The sequence below is a fragment of the Trachurus japonicus genome, chromosome 2 (assembly GCF_045865225.1).
Source record: "Trachurus japonicus isolate A0001 chromosome 2, Traja_1.0".
NCBI classification, from domain to species: Eukaryota; Metazoa; Chordata; class Actinopteri; order Carangiformes; family Carangidae; genus Trachurus; species Trachurus japonicus.
In genome coordinates, this window is record NC_140908.1 from 12,846,766 (window position 1) to 12,871,448 (window position 24,683).

The 24,683-nt window shown below is 40.4% G+C and overlaps 1 protein-coding gene across 1 annotated transcript; it reads left to right on the plus strand.

Moving 5' to 3' along the window:
* The first annotated feature begins 900 nt into the window (after positions 1 to 900).
* LOC146990935 (kinesin heavy chain-like) lies at positions 901 to 24,683 on the plus strand. The gene is made up of 25 exons (XM_085801589.1): positions 901 to 1,422; positions 3,838 to 3,925; positions 4,119 to 4,192; positions 4,669 to 4,773; positions 5,594 to 5,642; positions 5,749 to 5,804; positions 5,886 to 5,973; positions 6,747 to 6,871; positions 6,969 to 7,073; positions 7,912 to 8,060; positions 10,291 to 10,439; positions 13,215 to 13,435; positions 14,882 to 15,157; positions 16,892 to 17,044; positions 17,818 to 18,015; positions 19,006 to 19,123; positions 19,219 to 19,295; positions 20,111 to 20,220; positions 21,208 to 21,309; positions 21,423 to 21,483; positions 22,466 to 22,537; positions 22,968 to 23,072; positions 23,160 to 23,376; positions 23,476 to 23,570; positions 24,011 to 24,683. The coding sequence occupies exons 1-24, from the start codon at positions 1,297 to 1,299 to the stop codon at positions 23,547 to 23,549; spliced, it is 2,898 nt and encodes a 965-aa protein (XP_085657715.1). The 5' UTR covers positions 901 to 1,296; the 3' UTR covers positions 23,550 to 23,570; positions 24,011 to 24,683.

Below are 24,683 nucleotides of genomic sequence, written 5' to 3' on the forward strand. Positions count from 1 at the left end.
CTGGTGTGCGACGTGTATTTATGTCTGGTTCCTGTTCATATTTACATCATTAAGTTAAAGAAACTGGTTCATTTCAAGACACCAGTTCATATCCTCCATAGTATTTCTTATTGTGCTCTGCCCTCTAGTGGACAAATGAAGATTAAAGTTTAATTATGCTTCACAAAATCCTGGAATGTGAAATAAAAACAGATTATATTAACCAAAAAAAATAAATATAGGCTATCAAAAGAAAATTTTAAGAATATTCAGCCTAAAATGTAAATAAAACACAACATAAAGTCCATTATAGCTGGTCTAAAGCTCTTATTTAGCTATTTTACACGGAAATTACGTTTATCCTCATTAGAAATTGATTTTTTTTTCTCAAAACCCATTTAGTGATGAGGATCATGTGATCTGATCAAAAGCTCCAGAGCAGAGCTGCCGTTAATGGATCTATAGCTCGTATCGTATCACATTGATGTTTAATATTTTATTTATTAGATTCTAATCAGCCCTGTGGTGCGTTCACGTGCTCATCGTGGGCCGGTAATATTCAATATTATGCATTTATTCTGTTTAGTTTCTAAATAGTGCAGTTATTTTTTTGTGTGCGCGTCCACGAGTCAGCGATGATGATGATGATGATGCTGCTGGTGGTGCTGATGCAGGAAGCAACGGGAGCGCGCCGCGGCATCGCATCGCACCGGGAGCGCGCCTCATGTTGACGCTGCGGCGGCTGTGTGACTCTGTGCTGCTGCGCATCCTCTCCCTCCGCACACCGGCCAGCGCGAACCGCTAACCAGCAGCACGAACACGCCCTTTACTTCCTCCCGTCGACGCCTCTTCTTCATCTTCATCTTCATCTTCTTATTGTCCGGATAAGGAGGCCTAAACTCGGATCAGCGGCGTTCATTGGCTCCGCGCAGCGCTGCGGTCGATCCGGGTTCGGACCATGGCGCAGCCGAGGAAACCCGGTGTCTCTCTGCTGGGATGAAGGACGCGCTGCGCAATCGGAGGTTTCTGAGCTTGCACTAAGCCACACAGAGCAGGTTCGAGCCCCTAGCCGAGGGGAGCGGCCCGGTCCACAATAATGATCTGACTGTGTTGTAATCTCAAGCGAAGTGAACTCTGAACCGGGACTGACTGACTGAGCTGCAGGGACGTAGCGACGATCCTCAAGGCCCCGCACACCACCTCCACATCCTCTATACCTTGTGTGTGTGTGTTTGTGTTTCCATCCAGAGTGTCAACAGTGTAACAAGTGTAAAGAGTGCCATCAGCAGCAGCAGCAGCAGCAGCAGCAGCAGCAGCATGGCGGACGCAGCGGAGTGCGGGGTGAGGGTGATGTGCCGCTTCAGGCCGCTCAACGAGGCCGAGATCAACAGAGGAGACAAATACATCCCCAAATTCAAGGAGGACGACACGGTGGTGATCACGGTGAGTCCCCCACTCCCACTCCCACTCCCACTCCGACACAAACACTAAACACTGCAGTGTGTTGGAGGGACAAAGCACCGTGGAGCTCTGCAGGGTGGCAGGGTGGCTCCTGGTGCCAAGTGCGCAGTAAGGCCGAGCTGTAGTGTTCAGTTTATTTTAAACCATACTGCACCACTAGTGTGTGTGTTAGTATTTTTTTCTTTTTTTTACGTGATGTGATGATAAATAAAGCTCCAAGTGCCACCTGTCAAAACTCAGCTCTACTAGAAACAGAGTCAGAGTCAGGTTCAGCCACAGCACGACAGGCTGCTGCTAAGAATAACTCCAACTGTTCCATCAAACACAATAAAGATCTGAGGCTGGTTTTGTCTTTAGATCCACTGCAGCGACTCTGACTCACAGCTCCTGCAGCGTTTACATCACTTTTATCATAGAAACCTGCGAAAACTGACATTTTTACATGTTTATGTCTAAATTTCATGTAGATAAGTCAGAAACAGGCGATTCCGGAAGAGATTTTTGACTTTTTATACGATTAAATATCAAAAATGTTCATTTATGACTAAATTTAATGTAGATAAGTCAGAAACAGGTGAGTTCGGAAGAGATTTTTGACTTTTTATATGATTAAATATCAAAAATGTTCATGTTAAACCCTCTATTAGAGATTCTAAGTGTGTAAGATAGAAAGAAAGCTGTAAAAGCTCAGGTTTGATGCTGAGGGTGTGATGGTTCACAGGGGTCAGAGGTCACACTCACACTGACTCACCATGTGAATGTGCTGATGCAGGAGGCCCCAGGAAGTCAGGGGAGGCTCAGCTGCATCAATACTGAGCTTAGCCACAGTTAACTGGATAAAGATTTGGTTTGGATTTGTTGGTTTTTCAGCCCGTGGGAGCCCAGGTGGGTGGAGACACAGACACAGTTTCAGATTCTGTGTGTTTTTCACAAAATCGCTTCATCACCTGGAGCTCATCCACTTTTATTTCTATATATCCAATAAGAAACAGTCAGTTTCTATGCCTTGTTGTTGGTGTTCGTTCCTAGATGTTGTGTTCTCACCTCCTTGTGCCATCATCAATCAGCAGAAACACATTACAGAAGCCGTGTGCTCTGATATTGACGGTGTCAGCTTGGTTTTGGTTTTGAGGGGTGGGGTGGGGGGGTTCAAAGAGAGAGAAAGAGAAAGAGAGAGAAAGAGGGCCAAGTGCTGAGAGCTGCTTTTCTCTGCAGCGACGTTTCCCCCCCTGAGACACGGAGTCAGTGGTCGGAGAGAGGAGTGATGGATGTTCACACTGACACATCCTGGAAGTTGTTGGAGCGTTTACAGCTGCGGAGTCAGTGCACAGAGCAGGAATATCAATGAAAAGCATTGATATTTACACATAACTTTGTCTTATATCGCTCTAATATCATGCACCACACTTCCTTTTTTCTCAACAGCAACATACATACACATACATTTCCTTTCATTTACATGTTTTCCCTTTTTACAGCTGCACATAATAGATAGACTTTTTATTATTATTAGACTTAAGGTCCATTTAAAAAGACAAACAAACACACACATACAAATTTAAAAGAATCTTTACACTTATATTCAAGAATCGTGTAAGAAAACAGTAGAAATGCACAACACATAACATATACATTTTAATATGTATATACAGTATATAAGATAAAATAATAATAAATAGAAAACAGTAACAATTATTACATACATTTAGAGATTGAGAAGGAGAAGAGAGACAGAGAAAAAATAAAAAATAAATCTCTCTCTATATATACAGCTCTGGAAAAAAATTAAGAGACCACTTTCACAAAATGTTTCTTAAAAGCATCTCTACATGTATGACAGTCATTCTTTTCTTATATGAACATGTTTTCTTTGCATTATTATTATTATTATTCAAGGTCTGAAAAGACTTGATATTTTTGTTATTTAGACTAGTTTAGTCATTAGCCAATAAAAGCTCTAAATGACAATATTTTTTTTTCAATTTTGGGAGAAATATTGTTGGTAGTGAATAAAACAAAGAAAATTTTATTTTATTTTACTCTAACACATACCTATAAATAGTAAAACCAGAGAAACTGATCATTTTGGGAGTGGTCTCTTCATTTTTTCCAGAGCTGTGTGTATATATCTATATATATACATACAGTATATTATGATAAGATACAATAATAATACATAGAAAACAGTAACAATTATAAGAAGGAGAAGAGAGAGAAGAAAATCTAAACATGAAAATCAATCAGACTCCATAGGATGACAGTTTTCCATCTGGTAAATATAGCATCTTTTCTGAATCCATACATTATGTAGCTGGGATCTGGTTTTAACCAGCTGATAGTTCTTCTGCATTTTAATGATGCTGTGTGAACATGTGTGTGTGTTTGTGTGTGTGACAGGGTAAACCGTACGTGTTCGACCGCGTGCTGCCTCCCAACACGGCGCAGGAGCAGGTGTACGACCAGTGCGCCAAGCAGATCGTCAAAGGTTGGACCGTTGTCCTTATGTAACGTTAATCTACTGTACATCAGATGTAATCCGTCTCAGCTCTGCAGCTTCATGATGGATTAGTTTATCTTCTTCACCATCTTATTGATCCTGTTATTAGTCCTATTTTCATTATTGTAGTGCTGGTATCAATAGAAGAGGTAGAAATATAAAGTCATGTGTGTGATTCCAGATGTGCTGGGCGGATACAACGGGACCATCTTCGCCTACGGACAGACGTCCTCGGGGAAGACACACACCATGGAGGTGAGAGACTCGTCCAATCCAAAAGCAGCGTTTTAAAAACAAAAAGATCACATATCAGCTAATACTCCAATCGATCGGCCGATAGATCGATGAGCGGAGAGCGGCAGTGACCTTTACTTCAGCATCTGTCTGCAGTCAGCAGATTATCAGCAGCCGTTGTGTAACAGGCTTATTCCAAACACTAAATCCATACAAAGGACTGACGGAGCAGATTGTTTTGGGAAGGGGGTTCGATTCCCGCGCGGCAGCGAGTCTGAATCTCCAGATGAAGCAGAAACACTTTGCACAACAGACGGCGTCTCAGAGATCAGAGACTAATCCACAGCCGCGCTTTAATTCTGATCTGATCTGTGATGAGGATGTTTATTTTAATTCCACCGTTTGAACCTTTGCACCCAGCTTTCAAATTCACTTTCAAAAAAAAAGTTTCACCCAACTCCACAATCACACACCCACCCATCGTTTTGTGTGTCCAGGGCAAACTGCACGACCCCCAGCTGATGGGGATCATCCCGCGCATCTCCCACGACATCTTCGACCACATCTACTCCATGGACGAGAACCTGGAGTTTCACATCAAGGTAGGAAAAAAAAACATTTCTCATGTTTCAATCAATCAATCAGGCTTTATTTGTACAGCACTTTTCATGCCCATGGCAGCTCAAAGTGCTTCACATGTTAAAAACAAGCAATATAGGGAACACATATTGGGAGACATACATAAATTCGCAAACACATACACATTCACACAATAATTTTAGAACATTGGATTTTATCGGGGAAACGCTATCTAATACTCACTCATTTGCAGTGGGGAAAACACTAGATAAAATGAAGTAAAATAAATAAAATTGAGAAGAGGAGAAAGACACTACAGTAGGTAAAATGGAGTAAAATAGATAGAATGAGAAGATAAGAGAGATACTAGATCAAATGAGATAAAATAGATAAAAAGAGAAGACGAGAAAGACACTAGGTAAAATGAAGTAAAATAGGCAGGTGTAGTGGGATAAAATAGAGAAAAGAATGGATGAATTAAAATAGAATAAAAAAGATAATAATAGTAAACAAATAAATAAGATAAATTAAATTAAATGCATGTTTCAGAATAATAGAAATAGTACGAATCAGTTAAAAGCAAGGCTAAAAAGGTAGGTCTTCAGTTTGCTTTTAAAAATGTCCAGATTCTCTGCCCTCCTCAAGTCCTCAAGTTTGTTCGCAACTTTTGGAATAATTAAAAGGCCGCTGCCTGAAGACCTGGGAGTTCTAGAGGGTTCATATGTTAAAAGCAAATCAGATCGGTAACTGGGACCGAGACCATTAAGAGCTGTAAAAACCATTAAAAGGATCTTAAAGTCAATCCTGAAGCAGATGCTGATGCTGATGTGTTTCTCTGTGCAGGTCTCTTATTTTGAAATCTACTTGGACAAGATCAGAGACCTGCTGGATGGTGAGTGTGTGTGTGTGTGTGTGTGTGCAGCAGGGAGGATAAAGTCGACTGTTTAGTTAGAACGTTTTGTGTTATAAATAAATGTCTTTGCTCTGTTTATTTAAAGTGTCCAAGACGAACCTCTCTGTGCATGAAGACAAAAACAGAGTGCCCTACGTCAAGGTGGGTGAACCTCACATATGATTCAACATGTCAGAATAAAAGCAGGAGCAATAAGATCTGACTTGTCTCTCTCTGTCTCAGGGCTGCACCGAGCGCTTTGTGTCCAGCCCAGAGGAGGTGATGGACGTCATCGATGAGGGCAAAGCCAATCGGCACGTCGCAGTGACCAGTACGTATTTGACATCATTTTTAAGAGTTTTTATCTCCTCTATCGTCAGGGCCGTTGCTAGGAATTCTGGGCCCCCTTAAAGAATACGAAAGTGGGCCCCTCCCCCTAACTTTTCCTTTTTTTTTCTTAGACTACGTATGTATTATCATTTATTATTTAGCCTTCTTTGTTTTGATGCTAATGCAGCATTACACTGCAAAAACTCAAGTATCTTAGCAAGAATATTTGTCTTATTTCTAGTCAAAATGTCATTTCTAGTCAAAACAAATATCATTATACTTAAAATAAGACACATCATATTAAAAGTAGCTTGTTTTTAGACACTTTTTACTTCTTTCAAGCAGATTTTCACTTGGAATAAGTAGAAAAAATCTGATAATGGAACAAGTTTTTCTTCCTTATTACAAGCACAAAAAACTTACTTTCACTGGCAGATTTTTCTACTTATTTCAAGTGAAAATGTGTTTGAAACAAGTGAAAATGATCTAAAAACAAGTTAATTTTTAGGTGATGAGTCTTATTTTAAGTGGAAAGAGATTAGTTTTGACTAGAAATGCGACATTTGGACAAGAAATAAGACAAATATTCTTGGAAAGATGTTGAGTTTTTACAGTGTACTATGAGTATTAGTCAGGGTCTTACGCAGAATAATTCAGTCATACAAAGATTAGACTACTGGGGTTTTTTATGGGCCCCACTGGGCGCTGGGCCCCTAGAGTTATCATCACCTTTCTCCCCTATACAACGGCCCTGTCTATCGTCCACTTCTCCAGACATGAACGAGCACAGCTCTCGCAGCCACAGCATCTTCCTCATCAACATCAAGCAGGAGAACATCGAGACGGAGAAGAAGCTGTCGGGGAAGCTCTACCTGGTCGACCTGGCCGGCAGCGAGAAGGTCGGTCGGAGTCTGAGGTGTTGGAGTTTGTTCATGAGCTTAATGTTTTAAGGTTTTATTGATGAAGCGGTTTGTTTTTTATCGTGTGAACAAACAGGTGAGTAAGACGGGAGCAGAGGGAGCCGTGCTGGACGAGGCCAAGAACATCAACAAGTCTCTGTCTGCGCTGGGGAACGTCATCTCCGCTCTGGCCGAGGGAACTGTGAGTTCACCACCGTCCGCTCATCTCATTTCATTTTCATTTACTAATTTATTTGTAATGGGACTCTGCATATTCATAAACATACAATAAAATTATTGTAAATATGCCAGATTTAGCTCTGGAGCTAAATCATATAAGTCATATGAGCATCTCAACGAATTAGAATATCATGGATTAGTCTATTTATGTCAGTAATTCAATTCGAAAAGTGAAACTAACACATTATATAGATAATACAAATAATTTAATTTAGTTTATTTGATAGGGACAATGCAGGTTAACATAGTAACACCTCCACTTGTTACAAACATGTTCTGCTTACAGAGATTATAGCTAATGCTAGTTTCCAACTCCCGTCCCTAGTTACGCTTTTAGTAGAAAAAAGAAGGTAAGAAGATCCATCACACACAGAATGCAACGTTTCACGACTTTATTTATTTCATTTCTTTTCATTATAATGATTATGGCTTACAATTAATGAAGATTAGATTTTAAAAAAAAACATTTTTAATATGGAAATGTTGGCCTTCTGAAAAGTATGTCCATCTATATGCACTCAGTTCTTGGTTGGGGCCTTTTTGAACTACTTGAACTACTGGAAATGTCCATGATATTCTAATTTATTGATAAATACAGTACATGATGCAACAGTAGAAAGAATAAAAAGGAGATACTAAAGTGAATTATCACTGTCCTAATATCATTATGTCCTACAGTGCTAGTAGAGATTCACTAAAGAAAAAAGAGTAGTGTATTTCCAAAGTGCGTAGTCAGACAGTATTTGTCACTAAGTGCTGTGTGTTATTGTTAAAGTAACGATGTGAGTGTGACTCTGCAGAAAAGCCACGTCCCCTACAGAGACAGCAAGATGACTCGCATCCTGCAGGACTCTCTGGGAGGAAACTGCCGCACCACCATCATCATCTGCTGCTCGCCGTCCGTCTACAACGAGTGCGAGACCAAGTCCACGCTCATGTTCGGACAGAGGTACCCGGGAATAAAGCAGGCAGGGCCGTTGCTAGGAATTCTGGGCCCCCTTAAAGAACACTAAAGTGGGCCCCTCCCCCCTGACTCTTCCACTTTTTTTTCTTAGACTCGAAATGTATTATCATTTTTTATTTAGCCTACTTTGTTTTGATGCTAATGCAGCATTACACTGCAAAAACTCAAGTATCTTACCAAGAATATTTCTCTTATTTCTAATCAAAATGTCATTTCTAGTCAAAACAAATCTCATTATAATTAAAATAAGACACATCACATTAAAAGTGGCTTGTTTTTAGACACTTTTTACTCCTTTCAAGCAGATTTTCACTTGGAATAAGTAGAAAAAATCTGATAGTGGAGCAAGTTTTTCTTATTACAAAAAACACAAAAAACGTACTTTCACTGGCAGATTTTTCTATTTATTGTGAATTTAAGTGAAAATTATCTAAAAACAAGTTAATTTTTAGGTAATGAGTCTTATTTTAAGTGGAAAAGAGATTAGTTTTTACTAGAAATGAGACATTTGGACAAGAAATAAGACAAATATTCTTAGAAAGATGTTGAGTTTTTACAGTGTACTATGAGTATTAGTCAGGGTCTTACGCAGAATAAATCAGTCATACAAAGATTAGACTACTGGGGTTTTTTATGGGCCCCACTGGGCGCTGGGCCCCTAGAATTATCATCACCTTTCTCCCCTATACAACGGCCCTGAAAGCAGGCAATGTGTGTGTGTGTGTGTGTGTGTGTGTGTGTGTGTGAAGGTCCAGTCAGGCTGACGTCAGTGAGACCAGCAGCCAGATGGCTCGGTCTCTCCTGCTGTGTAAACGCTGGCCACACCTCGTCCCTGTTTCCACCACAGACGAGATGATGTTGATGTTGATGTTGTGCGACCCAGTGTGTGTGTGTGTGTCTGTGTGTGTGTGTGCTGCTGCTGCTGCTGAGAGAAGAGACCCAGAGACAGTGTCTGAGATCAAACTGCTTACGTAAGGCAGCGGCTCAGCAGCAGCAGCAGCAGGAGGAGATGAGTGATGAGCCATCTGCCCTCCACGGAGGAGGAAATGAAATGAGATTCATTAGAGGGACGATGTGGAGGGCAGAGAACACACACACACACACACACACACACACTTTAACTGTGCTGCAGTTTGCATTTGATTGATAAAAAACGAAGAATCTTTATTCAGCAAACATGAAACTGGCTCCAGATTTGTTGCATAAAAACACAGGAAAAGGAAAAGAAAACACATCATTAACTCAGATGATCCTTCAATTTGTACCACATCCATGACTCCTGGACAAAATTTAGACAACACAATATTAGGGCTGGGTCTTGACTAAACATGAAAATCATTTGGAATGGGTTTCAACATTTTTAACCCCTTCCCGGCCTGTTGTTTTTGATGCAAAAACACAACATTTCTATGGGGCTCTATGGGCTTTATGGCTGGTGACAGTATTTTAGTGATAAAAAGAGATAAAATCCAAAATCCCCTCAGTGAAAACTTCTGTCTATAATATGTCAACAAAATAAAACAAAGTTTGAAGTTTGAAAGTGGCTTTATCCATTGTTCAGATTTCAGTTCTGGAAATTAGCGCATATTTCATCAGATATTGCCTCATTTACACATTTAAACATAACATTTGACAAAACTTGTAATACAAAAAATATTTGTCTTAATGTGAGTGATAAACTTGGGAAGTTTCAGGGTGATATCTGTTAGTTAAAATGATTTTATCTACTTGAAGGGTTATGGGTGTGGTTAAAATGCATTACGGGTCCAAAAAATTGACTTTTATTCTGAAACTCGGGACATCCAGAGTTTACCCAAAGATAAACCTCCTTACCAAAAATCAACCTTTCATTTGACAGTGGGATGTGAAACGTCCAGGGGTAAAAGGAGGGTTTGTGCTGTAGTTTGCATTTGATTGATAAAAAACGAAGAATCTTTATTGAGAAAACACAAAACTGGCTCCAGATTTGTTGCATAACAAAACACAGAAGGAAAATGTGTTGCTGTGGAAACACCTGCAAGAAGAAGAAAGTCATTAAACAGAATGATTGCGTTACTTAAACTCACATATTAAGAGTTAAGAATTAATTTTAATGCTCCTAGAATATTTAATCTAATCTAATGTTAATTTAATTCATCAGATGTGAGTGAGGTGCAGACGAGGGGGCTAATCAGGGCACTAAAACAGCTGTGTGTGTGTGTGTTTCTGTGTTCAGAGCCAAAACCATCAAGAACACGGTGTGTGTGAACCTGGAGCTGACGGCGGAGGAGTGGAAGAAGAAGTACGAGAAGGAGAAGGAGAAGAACAAGGGTCTGAAGAGCGTCATCCAGAGGCTGGAGGCCGAGCTCAACCGCTGGAGGAACGGTCCGTCACACACACACACACACACACACACACACACACACACACACACACACACACACACATAGTCCAGTAATTTTAGGCCAAAAAAGGGGTCAACGTTAAACAAATTGCAACAGAAGCAAACTCAACTGATTTTGTATCCTCAGAATGTCCTGAATGAGGGAAAAAAAGCCCCGAAGAATCCCATTAGGGGAAAGTTTCGAAAAACACCCAAACATATCCCATTTATACGCATATAAAAAATTTTTTTCACGTGTATAGGGTAAAATTTTTAACCTTTAGATATCTCCATGAAAATTACTGAGTTGATTACTTACATTAAGACAAACAAAAAATGTATTACAAGTTTTTTGAAATTCTTTGTTAACATGAGCAAATTTGCATAAATGTGTATAAATTTGCATAAATTACACCGTTTTGACGGCACATGTATAAAGGTGCTGTGGTGGTAGCGGCATGAAAACTGGAATGAGTTGACTCCATCGGTCAACCGACAAGTTGACCACTTTAAATTTCAAGATGTCTGCAACTTTTCAAGACAGCCACATCCTTAGTAGAGCAGGTATGACATGAGCCAACAGTGCATAATCCAATTACGTATGGCTAATTTGCATAAGTACAACACCTGATCTAAACATTGAGTAGAGTAGGTGAAAATGTCTTGTTCAATCTTGTTAACATATAATATGTTAACAAGACTGAACAAGACATTTTTTAACTGTAATATGATATTACAGTTAAAAAAGGAATGGAACCAATTTAGGCCCATGAGCATTAATAGAGACGGAGCATGTCATACCTGCTCTACTAAGGATGTGGCTGTCTTGAAAAATTGCAGTCATCTTGAAATTTAAAGTGGTCAACTTGTCGGTTGACCGATGGAGTCAACTCATTCCAGTTTTCATGCCGGTACCACCACAGCACCTTTATACATGTGCCGTCAAAATGGTGGAATTTATGCAAATTTATGCAAATTTGCTCATATTAACAAAGAATTTCAAAAAACTTGTAATACATTTTTTGTTTGTCTTAATGTAAGTAATCAACTCAGTAATTTTCATGGAGATATCTAAAGGTAAAAAAATTTTTTTATATGCGTATAAATGGGATATGTTTGGGTGTTTTTCGAAACTTTCCCCTAATGGGATTCTTCGGGGCTTTTTTTCCCTCATTCAGGACATGCTGAGGATACAAAATCAGTTGAGTTTGCTTCTGTTGCAATTTGTTTAACCTTTTCTCATAAAATGACTGGACTAACAGTCCTGTATCCTCCTGCGCAGCATCCTCTCTGTTGCTCGGCGACCACAGAAACCTTGTTGTTTTCCGTTCTGCAGCTCCCATGAGGACGCCGGCCACTCCTTAGCAACAAATTAGCTCCGCTGCAGCCTCACACACACACACACACATACACACACACGTACACAAACACACACATTATGCTGATGCAGTGTTGACATGAGTCAGCGGTTGGCTTAATGCCGAGTCATTTAACAGGAGCAGCACTTCACCTCCTCTGTCTGCCTCCTTCCTCTTCTCCATCTCCTCCTTTTGCTGTTTGCAAACCTCAATTAAAACGTCGATAGTTATTGAAACAGGGTTTTTCTCTGTGCTGAGGTCAGACCGACCGGCTGTGAACACTCTGACTGATCGGATCTGACTGTTAATGGGTGATTCTGCACTTTTATGTCCCCGTGGTGAAATATTTAATATAGCGTTTCTCAACCGGGAGTACTTGGACCTCTGGTGGTACTTGGTGTAATTGCAAAGGGTACTTAAAACGATAAAATATAATTTTATTGAGTCACCTCTACAGATATTCATCATTTAACTAAAATAGTGACTGGACTGCTAACTGCTAATTAGCATTTTCTCCATTCCCATATGTTTTAATGGGAAACTGGTCATATTTTAAAAAGAAGCTACATTTTGATGGTTTTGTCTTTAAAGGGACAACGATACGAGGAGTTTCTATTTGGTTATAAAAAAGTCTCATATTAATGTGGATGAATCTACGTTACCACTTGTTAATGGTCCATTTTAGATAAATCTATGGTTTTGTCTCTATGGTTATTTTGTTATTATTAGTGGTGGTGGAAATGCTGGGCGAGCCGACCAGCGTTTCTTTACTTTCGGTTTCGTGGCGAGTCATGAGAATAACGCCGCCAAATCGCCGTTTATGGTGGGAACTACGACGGTATGTGATCGTCTTCCAACCTCTGACTTTAATTCTTGATGAATGAAAACATGAGTTTGTCTTGCGCCGGTCAAAAGAATTTCACGGTGCGGAGGCTCATAAATGTAGTGTGAAAACACTTCGCTTTAACAAAACTCCTCGTTGTCCCTTTAAATTTTCTGCATTACACCGTTACTACAAACTCAACATTTCAGCCCTAGAGTTTCAGTGGACAGTCTCCATTCATTCCTTAATTGAATTGGACTTTTATTGTGAAATATCGCACAGGAAGATGGTGTAAAACTCACTAATGTGCAGTTTTCAGTGCACAGCGACTTTTGAAATTGCATATTTGCCTTCAGAACTGTTAGTAAATATGCAATGATGCAAGGAAAAAGGCCTTTTCTATTTCTGTCAAATTGTGTTTGCACACCTGCGTAGTTATGGGGGGGCAAGGGGGGCCCAGTGCCCCGAAAAGGTTGAGAACCACTGATATAGATAACATGATGAGATAATTTCAATTAAACAAACCTGATGTATCTGTACTCTGTTGAATGGAGGAGTGAATGAGCACAGATCACAGATCAGTGTTTTCTCTCCAGGGGAGAACGTTCCCGAGGAGGAACAGCAGAGCACCAAGGACCAGAAGAACGTGGAGCCGTGCGACAACACTCCCGTCATCGACAACCTGCTGCCGGCCGGAGGAGGAGGAGGAGGAGGAGGAGGAGGAGTGGGAGGAGTCGGAGGCGTCCCGGTGTCCGGCGAGGATCGGACCAAGTACGAGGAGGACATCACCAACCTGTACAAACAGCTGGACGACAAGGTGAGACTCCTCCTCCCTATAGAGAGCCTCAGCGGAAGCAGGAAGTAACGTCGCCATAGACCAGAACAGCATCTGAGAATGACTGAGGCATTCTGGGTAATTTAGGGGCAGCACCCGGCATCCCTCCATTGAAAAGTTCAGCCTAACTGGCTTCACAAACTAACTAACAAAAAGTTGTCTATTAACAGGCTATTTACAGACAACACTGAGCCAAAACCTCCCCGGTGATTCCACCAAATACGTGTAGATGTCTGGGTCAGACATTTCTGGTCACTTTGTGGGGTCATTGATCACTGTGGGAGGCTAAAGGAGCATACCGCTAGATTAATTAATTGTAATTTTTCAAGATAGCGTGAACGGTGGGTTTCAAAGAGGGTGTCAAAATAATTATGAGACATAGTGCTACAAAAGAAACAAAAAATAAAACATTCAAATTGATTGTTAGTTAGTCTACGCTCCATCAAAACACGAAAAGCCACTGAGTGCAATGTAAAAATGCCGGGCGCTGCCCCTAAATTACCCAGGATGCATCAGTCATTCTCAGATGCCGCTCTGGTCTATGGGACCTCAACTCGGAAAAAGTCTCCATGTAAGTGAACGGGAGTGAAAGTTTTATTTTGTCATCCGATTGAATTGCGCCATGAGAAAAAAATATGACCTCTACCTGTTTAAAACATCACATTTCATCCGAAAAAATCAGCAGTTTATTGTAAAACGGCAACGGAAGAATGTATTTAGTGTGAAGACGCTCTACGGACTACAGATCTGATCTGATATTCTACAATAGTTTTACAACAAACTGCTGATTTCTCTTCATGAAACGTGATGTTTTAAACAGGTAGAGGTCATATTGTTTTCTCATGACGCAATTCAATCGGATCACGAAATAAAACTTTCACTCCCGTTCACTCACTGCAAAAACTCAACATCTTTCCAAGAATATTTGTCTTATTTCTTGTCAAAATGTCTCATTTCTAGTCAAAACTAATCTCTTTCCACTTAAACTAAGACTCATCACCTAAAAATTAACTTGTTTTTAGATCATTTTCACTTGTTTCAAACAAGTTTTCACTTGAAATAAGTAGAAAAATCTGCCAGTGAAAGCAAGTTGTTTGTGCTTGTAATAAGGAAGAAAAACTTGCTCCACTATCAGATTTTTCTACTTATTTCAAGTGAAAATTTGCTTGAAAGAAGTAAAAAGTGTCTAAAAACAAGCTGCTTTTAATGTGATGAGTCTTATTTTAAGTAGAATGAGATTTATTTTGACTAGAATTAAGACAAATATTCTTGGTAAGATTTTGAATTTTTGCAGTGCTTGCATGGAGAGTTTTTCAGAGTTGAGGTCCCATGGCGACCGTTACTTCCTGCTTCCTTAGGCTCTCTATAATGAGAGCGCATAAAGTTCTAGAAATGATAAATCAATTGACTATTGTCTATTTCCTGCAGGACGATGAGATCAACCAGCAGAGCCAGCTGGCAGAGAAGCTGAAGGAGCAGATGCTGGATCAGGAGGAGCTGCTGGCGTCCACGCGGCGCGACCACGAGAAGATCCAGGAGGAGCTGTGCCGCCTGCAGACGGAGAACGAGCTGGCCAAGGAGGAGGTGAAGGAGGTGCTGCAGGCGCTGGAGGAGCTGGCCGTCAACTACGACCGCAAGAGTCTGGAGGTGGAGGAGAGGGAGCAGACCAACCTGCAGCTGACCGAGGAGCTGCAGCACAAGACGGTGGGATGGAAGACCTTTTACTCTATATGGATTCTGATTTGATTTGATTTGGATCCCCATTAGCTGATGTAGTTTACATCAACTATTCTTCCTGGGGTCCGATCAGTGTAACAATAAAAATAATAAGATAAAAATAAAAATACAATTCAGAAATACACAATCCAAACATAACAAAAGATTTACATAGACAACATACGGTATATAAAATCACATATACAGTGTCAAAACACACACTCAGATACAGCGACACACACAGGAAATAGATAATTTATGGGTACATTACAACCTTTTGTGAGCTGTCATTAGGTGTTTCTTTACCTGTTTTTTGAAACTGACCTTGCTCTGGGTTTTAGAGATGTGACCCGTTGTTCATATAGACAATCAGGGATTTTAAAATAATAAATGTCTCTCACAAAGGAGATTAGTGATGATTTTAACCTTGCATCTACTTTCAGCCAGTCAAGTTGGACATGCATGTCATTAATGTTGGATCTTAAGGTACAGTCAAGGGCAACGCGAGCCCTGTGGGGTTTTTATCTTTTATTTTTAACACATATCTTTATTGATTTTTGAACCTGGTGCATCATTCATCCAAAAATAATTTGTGACATTTCAAGTCTCTAGACAACTTTCCTCCCTCCACCCAACCCTGAACTCAGAGCCACCAGTCTAAGAAAACTATCATATGAAAATGAAAATAAGGAAAATGACTTATATACATTCATATACTGTATCTATGGCTACAATATGTACAGCACACCTGCATATCATCTGGTGAAAGTGGATATATAAATATCCAACTGAAATAAATAGGAGAAAACTAAAGTATACATATACAAGAGAATATTTATGGATGTAAAATTTAAAAAAGCAAACAGAAATAAATAATACCTAAATAAAACATGAATAAAATTAAAAGGGTACAGTCTTACTTGGATATCAGGTCTTGATTCCAAAAATATGATAAATGAATCCCACATGTTATGAAAAATAAGACTTTTCTTGTTTGATTGTATATATTTAAGTCTTTCAGTCGATAAGCAAGAAGAAAGTTCATTAATCCACATGTTTAAAGTAGAACACTTAACACTTTTCCAATGTCTGGCAACAAGACGTTTCACATGTGTTCTCTCTTCCACGCAGTCGCAGAGCTTAAAGGAGACATATTCTGTCCCCTTTCCACAAATTAAAATATGTCTGTGACATGCTTCGGTCCAAATACCCCAAGGATCAAACATCATTATGCATTATGCAAATTCAAAACCTAGTTACATCACTGTCAGCTCGTAAAACCACCTGGATTTCGACCTAGGGAGCCTGAAAATTACTGATTTTTTTTGTCAATTCTCACATTTTGGGGCTGGAAGGCAAGACAAACACCCAAATGTGTTAAAGAGCCTTCAAAAAATGAAGTGATATTTCCATAGTATGTCCCCTTTAAGCAGCTACTCTCATGTGTTCTCAGGGCCAGTGTTTCTGGTATCAGTCTGAGGATGCAGATCTCTGGGCATACAGGGATTTTTATTTATTTTTTATTCATAGATTATGGTGGAAATTGTGTTCTGTTCTGCATTTTATACAAACTATCAGGGAGTAGAATAGTAGAATAGGAGTAGTAGAATTGAATTTATTGAGTTTTTCAGGAGTTATATATGTTCTAACCTGGGTTTTTTCGATTGCATGTGTGTGTGTGTGTGTGTGTGTGTGTGTGTGTGTGTGTGTGTGTGTGTGCAGACGAAGCTGTCGGCGGTGCAGAGGGAGCTGAGCCAGCTGCAGGAGCTCACCGGGCTGCAGAGGAAGAGAGCCTCCGAGGTCCTGAACCAGCTGCTCCGAGACCTCAACGACATCGGCGCCATCATCGGCACCAGCGACGTCAAGACCACCACGGTGAGGATGGACACACACACACACACACACACACACACACACACAGACACCCGTGCAGGGCCGTTGCTAGGAATTCTGGGCCCCCTTAAAGAATACTAAAGTGGGCCCCTCCCCCTAACTTTTCCTTTTTTTTTCTTAGACTACGTATGTATTATCGTTTTTTATTTAGCCTTCTTTGTTTTGATGCTAATGCAGCATTACACTGCAAAAACTCAAGTATCTTACCAAGAATATTTGTCTTATTTCTAGTCAAAATGTCATTTCTAGTCAAAACAAATCTCATTATACTTAAAATAAGACACATCATATTAAAAGTAGCTTGTTTTTAGACACTTTTTACTTCTTTCAAGCAGATTTTCACTTGGAATAAGTAGAAAAAATCTGATAGTGGAGCAAGTTTTTCTTATTACAAGCACAAAAAACTTACTTTCACTGGCAGATTTTTCTATTTATTGTGAATTTAAGTGAAAATGATCTAAAAACAAGTTAATTTTTAGATTATGAGTCTTATTTTAAGTGGAAAGAGATTAGTTTTGACTAGAAATGAGACATTTTGACAAGAAATAAGACAAATATTCTTAGAAAGATGTTGAGTTTTTACAGTGTACTATGAGTATTAGTCAGGGTCTTATGCAGAATAATTCAGTCATACAAAGATTAGACTACTGGGGTTTTTTATGGGCCCCACTGGGCGCTGGGCCCCTAGAATTATCATCACCTTTCTCCCCTATACAACGGCCCTGCACCGTCCCTGGTCCCCTTCGTCCCCTCAGTCCTCGGAGACGAAGGGCAACGGCTCGGCGGTGGAGGAGGAGTTCACCGTGGCTCGCCTCTACGTCAGCAAGATGAAGTCGGAGGTGAAGTCGCTGGTCAACCGCAGCAAGCAGCTGGAGAGCGCTCAGGCCGACGCCCACAGGAAGATCCAGGCCAATGAGAAGGAGCTGGCGTCCTGTCAGCTGCTCATCTCCCAGGTAACGGCTTCTTTTATTTATTCATTTATTAATTAAGCCTTTATTTAGAACATGTAAGGTATAAAAAGAGACTGACAGAAGACAGAGCAAACAACAACAAAAATTGTAACAGAAAACAAATCAAATTAATAAATTATATTCAATTCATCAACAATTTTAAAGGGATACTTCACCCAAAATCAATAATTCACCAATTTTCTACTCACCATCATGCCAAGGAAGGGTTTGGAGGACTTTAGGATTTTCATATAAACGCGGCAGATAGAGTTCACTTTTGAATCGTCCAAATCACACACTAGGAAACATCCAGATACCTCCATACTGCTCGTCTGTACTGACCCAAGTGTCCTGAAGCGGCCACATGGAAAAGTTGTTCAGAAAAAATTAATTTGATCTCTGTTTTTAGTCTTGTAGTAGTAGTAGCTCCCTGTGGCTCTGTTTTTGCTGCGAGATGTTGGTTCGTCGTTGTAAACCATTGGATGTGTGATGTAAACACAGAAGAACACCTCGCAGCAAATCTCATGAAGCCACTGGGAGATGATAAATGATCCCTTTAACATGCTCGAAAGGGAGTAAATAGTTGTCCTTTTTATCATATTATCCCCTAATAATTATTGTCATTATTATGTATAAAGTGTATAAATATATATCAGGCTTTTTTTTATTCTTCTGCAAATAGTGGATGAGCTGACAGACAAATTAATTTCCCTTTGGAGATTAATAAAGTAATTCATATTCGTATTCATAGACAGTATGTATATGTATTAAAATATAGAAATCTATTAGAAACCTTCACACACGCATATGCAGACCTTTATACATTCATATTCAGCCAACCCATATACTCCTATACGGTCACATGCACACATATGTACATGTAAATATACACCCACACCTAAATATATATAAACTGTCACCTTAGTAACAGCCAGGTGTCTCTTTTCACATATAAAATGGTAAAACTAAACGGTCCGTGGTCTCTGCTCCCAGCACCAGGCCAAGATCAAGTCTCTGACCGACTACATGCAGAACATGGAGCAGAAGAAGAGGCAGCTGGAGGAGAGTCAGGACGCTCTGACCGAGGAGCTGGCCAAACTACAGGCCCAGGGTCAGTCATCTGGGAGGGGGCTGGGTGGGTTTAAATGACATGGAAACACATGAAAAGAAGCAGTAGGAGCTCATCATGTCTGTGTTGTTTCTTAGAGAAGAGACACGAGATGCTGGGGCTGGAGAGGGAGAAGGAGGACATCAGCAGACTGGACGGAGGAGAGGAGATCAAGGTGACCTGGCTGGAAACACCACAGCCTGTAGACAACGTTGTGTCGGCCGTGTCTCTGACTCTGTGTGTGTGTGTGTGTGTAGTTGCGGTTCCATCCACCTTTTTTTATTCGCATTTTCAAAAATTGCGAATAAATACTTGAATGGAAATGCCAGAAATTCGACAAAAGGCAGTAAATGGGCATAAAAGTTTTTACGCTTTGGGGGGGTGGATTTGTCAGCGTATCGATTAAATGAAAATGCGACTTTTTGTTATGGAAACAGATAGAAACAACATGCTCCGTAACCCATAACCTTTTGTCTATGACGGTTAAGACTACACAATCACATGCCGTAACATCGTTATGTAACGTTATCCACCGCTCTATTTATAGATTTTTCGCCGGCTTTGTTGTCAACAGATGCACATGGGCGAGAGGAGCGTAACCAGAACAGCAGAAAAGCGAGCGGACTGTCACAGTTCCTACTGTCTTTCTGTGTAAATATCTCATGTTACAACATGAAAACCTGCAGCTTATATTCCAGTGCGGCCTATATGTACAGTATTTTCCTTTTAAATGTAGCTGGTGCGGCTTATACAGGTGCGTCTATAGTCCGGAAAGTACGTAAATTGTCCATGATGTTGAGTGTCAGCTGAGTGTCAACTGTTGGATACATTCACGCTGTCTTATGACGTAATCTCATGGCGCACTCCTCCTAATCGCAAAACACTAATGAATGGAAACTGTCATAAATTCGCATTTGCTTTTTGCGCATTTTCACAAATTAAATTGGATACATTTGGATGGAAACCCAGCTTCTGTTGGTCCTCTTCCAGAAATCTCTGGAGGAGCAGCTGGAGAACCACAGGGAGGCTCACCAGAAGCAGCTCAGCCGCCTCCGAGACGAGATCGAAGACAAGCAGAGGATGCTGGACGAGCTGACAGAGTGAGGACACACACACACATTTTCACACACACACACACACACACACACACACACACACACCGGACTAATGCTGCGTTCATAACAACTCGGAGGTCGGGATTCCCAACTCGAAAATGTACAACTTCCGACATCATTGCGTTCACGCTGCAGGAACTCGGGAGAAAAAAAACATGGATACCTGAAGGAAGTTTGGCGTATTGTTGTGGCTCATCGCTGAATACGAAAAATAAATGCAGCAGTAAATGATGTTTATTTTGGAGGAGAGGAGACGCTGCAGATGAGTGCACATATAATGTTACAGCCTTGATAACAGTTAAACGTTATTCCCGTCACATACGAGGAACACAATTTCACACCATACAACAATCACAGCTTAAAGGGACAATGAGGAGTTTCTATTTGGTTATAAAAAAGTCTCATATTAATGTGGATGAATCTACGTTACCACTTGTTAATGGTCCATTTTAGATAAATCTATGGTTTTGTCTCTATGGTTATTTTGTTATTATTAGTGGTGGTGGAAACGCTGGGCGAGCCGACCAGCGTTTCTTTACTTTCGGTTTCGTGGCGAGTCATGAGAATAACGCAGCCGTATCGCCGTTTATGGTGGGAACTACGACGGTATGTGATCGTCTTCCAACCTCTGACTCTGAGGCTCATAAATGTAGTGTGAAAACACTTCGCTTTTCTAAAACTCCTCGTTGTCCCTTTAATATAAACGTATTTCATAAAGGCTACTGCAATAATACACAAAAATATGCATTAAAACCTCAACAAATAAATTAAAATGTCTAAATTCTAACCGTTTAAGACGAGGGCCGCCATGTTTTAATGTTGTCGTGACGTCAAGTCGGAAAGTCGGAGCTCTGATATGATACCCGAGTTCCCGGAGCTCGTTTTTTTCCCGACTTCCGAGTTGTCTTGAATGCAGCATAAACCTCCCCAGTGTTTTATTTTTTATTTGTGCGTCTTGTTTCCTCCTCTCAGCCTGAACCAGGGTCTGCTGCTGGAGCAGGGGAGACTCATGTCAGACTACGACAAGCTGAAGGCCGAGGAGCAGGAGAAGGACTCCAAGCTGCAGAGCCTCATGTATGTGTGAAGGAATGAGACGCAGCACGCACACACACACACACACACACACACACACTGAACTGTGTCGGTGTGTTAGAGTGTGTGTGTTATTGTGTGTTTTTCTTGTGCAGCGTCCTGAACGAACAGAGGGAACAGGCCAGAGAGGATCTGAAGGGGCTGGAAGAGACTGTGGTGAGTCCAGACCAGCCAGTCCTGTTCATGTGGCTATTTAAAGGTCCAGTGTGTAATATTTGTCAAAGTTTATTGGCAAAATCTGAACATACTACCAATGAATATATTTGTATAAGTGTATAATCGCTATAAAATAAAATCCGTTTGGTTTTCATAGCCTTATAATTCTTCTTTTAACAGGGTTCCTACACATTTGAAATTTCCAAATTCCATACTTTTTCCAGACCCTAATTTCCAGACTTCTCGGTAAAAAAAAAATCTAATAATTTGTGAATTTTAAGTAAATAGAAAACAATTTATCATTTGTTTTCATTATTCTGAATGGGTCTGCCATTATGCAACCAAATAACTTCCAAGAGATTGTAGCTAGATACAAAATAATTAACCCAAATAACTTCAGATAAGACCAAACCAAGATAAGATTAATAAAATAAATATATTTCCATACAATAGTTTCCATTTTCCATACTTTTACAAACCTGGAAATGTATAAATTCAAATTCCATACTTTCCACACTTGCGTAGGAACCCTGTTTTAATAGCAAGGGTCTTGCTTAGAGAGTGTCGCCATCTTGCGCTCCCATGTTTGTACGGAATGGAAATCCAGCCAATCAGAGAGCACGTTTCAAGAGTTTCACATTCATAAATAAACAATAGAATTATTTAATAGATAAATAATGGAATGGAAATGCTAGATGTCACTGTTTTCCCCTCATTTTACACACTGGACCTTTAATCTTTTAGTAGCATTAATAATTCATGAAATGACTGATGTCAGCAGCAGTTGTAAAATGCTAAAATAAACAAAATAACAAGGCTATCAAATTAAACTGTGAAAGAATACAAGATAAAAAATGAAATAAAATAAAAAGACATCATTATAAGTCTGTAAAGTTTATGATTTCATTATCTCCAACATTGGTTTCATTCATTATCGTGATTGAAACCTAATGATTTGTTTTATTTCTTCTCGCTCCCTCAGGCCAAAGAGCTGCAGACTCTGCACAACCTCCGCAAACTCTTCATCCAGGACCTCACCACACGGGTCAAAAAGGTACATCACCTCCCTTTCTTCCTCTGTAAATGACACTGTACTGTTCTCGACTGAATTCAAACAGCAAGCTAAACCTTTTCCTCACTACACCTCCAAGGAACAGACTTGTGTTGTAATTGGGAGGCTTTTAATGAGGAAAAAGGTGAAACTGTAGCAAAAGCAAGGATATAATACATAAAAGTAGTTGGAATAGTCCTTTAAAGATTGTTGTAAGAAATAACAACACATTTCTTTCAGCATACATATCACAGAATAGATATTACAGTTAAAAACACCATGATTGCTTTTCTTTTCCATGTGCCACCAAAACAGTCAGTGACAGACACTGCTTCCTTTTCAGCTAACAAAATAAAAGCTCACCTTTCAAAATAAAACAAGACACTTTAACACTCCCATCTATCACGTGCAAATGTCCATGTGTGTTTCCCAGAGTGCAGAGCTGGACTGTGAGGAGGGACTTGGTAACGTTGCCCAGAAACAGAAGATCTCCTTCCTGGAGAACAACCTGGAGCAGCTGACCAAAGTCCACAAGCAGGTAGAGGAGGAAACATCCAAACATCAGTGAAACCTGCAGAAGCATCAGTGTTACTTAGTCTTAATGAATCTTCTTTTTCTTCCTCAGCTGGTTCGAGACAACGCAGACCTCCGCTGCGAGCTGCCCAAGCTGGAGAAGCGTCTGCGCGCCACGGCGGAGCGGGTCAAAGCTCTGGAGAACGCCCTGAAGGAGGCCAAGGAGAACGCCATGAGGGACCGCAAGCGCTACCAGCAGGAGGTGGACCGCATCAAGGAGGCGGTGCGGGCCAAGAACATGGCCAGGAGGGGCTACTCGGCTCAGATTGGTGAGACTGGCTTCTTTTCTTCCTTCTGTGTTTTGTGACAGAGTGAGAGGACCACCTTTGAATTTTGGTGTTTTTTTGTTTTTTTTGTGTGTGTCTCAGCCAAGCCGATCCGTCCAGGCCACCATCCGTCACTGTCGTCCCCCATCTGCATCAGAGCTGGAGTCGCCCACTAGAAAAAGCCACCACTGAACCCTGTAAGTTCAATTTCCTGCTGTAAATGACTATAAAACTGTTTATTTTTTAAATAATTAAACCATTTAGATCAGGGGTGTCAAACTCATTTTAGTTCAGGGGCCACAAACAGCGCAATCTGATCTGAAGTGGGCCGGACCAGTAAAATAATAGCATGATACCATATAAATAAAAAGAACATTGAATTGTTCCCTTTGTTTTAGTGCATTATTAAGATGTTTACAGTTAATGAACTATTCTTTTACAAACCAACTTGACATTTCTTGATTAAATGTGCAATTTCAACAATATTATGCCTCTTACAGTATGTCTTCTATGTAATTTTCACAGTTGGCAAATTCATCCTGAGGGCCGGATTGAACCCTCTGCCGGGCCAGTTTTGGCCCGCGGGCCGCATGTTTGACATTGACACCCCTGATTTAGATGTTTTCTCTTCTTGCAGACAGACCATAAACAACTCAAAGCATGCCTACCACCCCCACCTGCAATGACAAGCACCACCCACCCACCTGCCCGCCTGCCCGCCCCTCCTGCAGGAGCACCAGCGGGAGACCGTCACAACAGACCGCCATCGCTCGGAGAATCAAACACGGTGCATTTGCTAAATGTAGATCAGAGGCCTCCTTTATAACGTGTCGTGTCCTAAATTACGCCCCTGATTGATTATAGATTGTTTCATTTGTATTATTAATAATTATGCAACAGTGTAAAGAGTAATGTTTATAAATGAGGCCCTGAGCTCTGATGGATCATGGCATGAATGTTTAACTTCATACGTTTGTACGGCTTCAAGAGCAACAGAAACATCTATGATTTAATCTTAAACCAGCAGTTAAATGAATAATCTGATACTTAGAGAGGTGGTTAACAGTCCAAAAAAAAAAAAAAGCATGATGACAGTGTATTGATTGTAGTCGATTGATGGTAGAGCGGGGGACACTGACCAACCAATCAGATGTTCCTCAGACAGAGCGGCTTTAAATAACTATCTGAATGTATGTGATGGTGATGATGTCGCAGGCTGAAAACATGCAGAGCTCACACTGTAAACTTCCATCAGCAGTTTATGTTTCATCATTAACTCGTTGACTAATTATATAATAACATAAAGTTGA

What these genes read in the sequence shown, in the direction of transcription:
- LOC146990935 (XM_085801589.1), top strand. Translation starts at nt 1,297, where the DNA reads ATGGCGGACGCAGCGGAGTGCGGGGTGAGGGTGATGTGCCGCTTCAGG. An exon ending in ACGACACGGTGGTGATCACG is followed by an intron (nt 1,423 to 3,837) that starts GTGAGTCCCCCA and finishes TGTGTGTGACAG; the next exon opens with GGTAAACCGTACGTGTTCGA. An exon ending in CGCCAAGCAGATCGTCAAAG is followed by an intron (nt 3,926 to 4,118) that starts GTTGGACCGTTG and finishes GTGTGATTCCAG; the next exon opens with ATGTGCTGGGCGGATACAAC.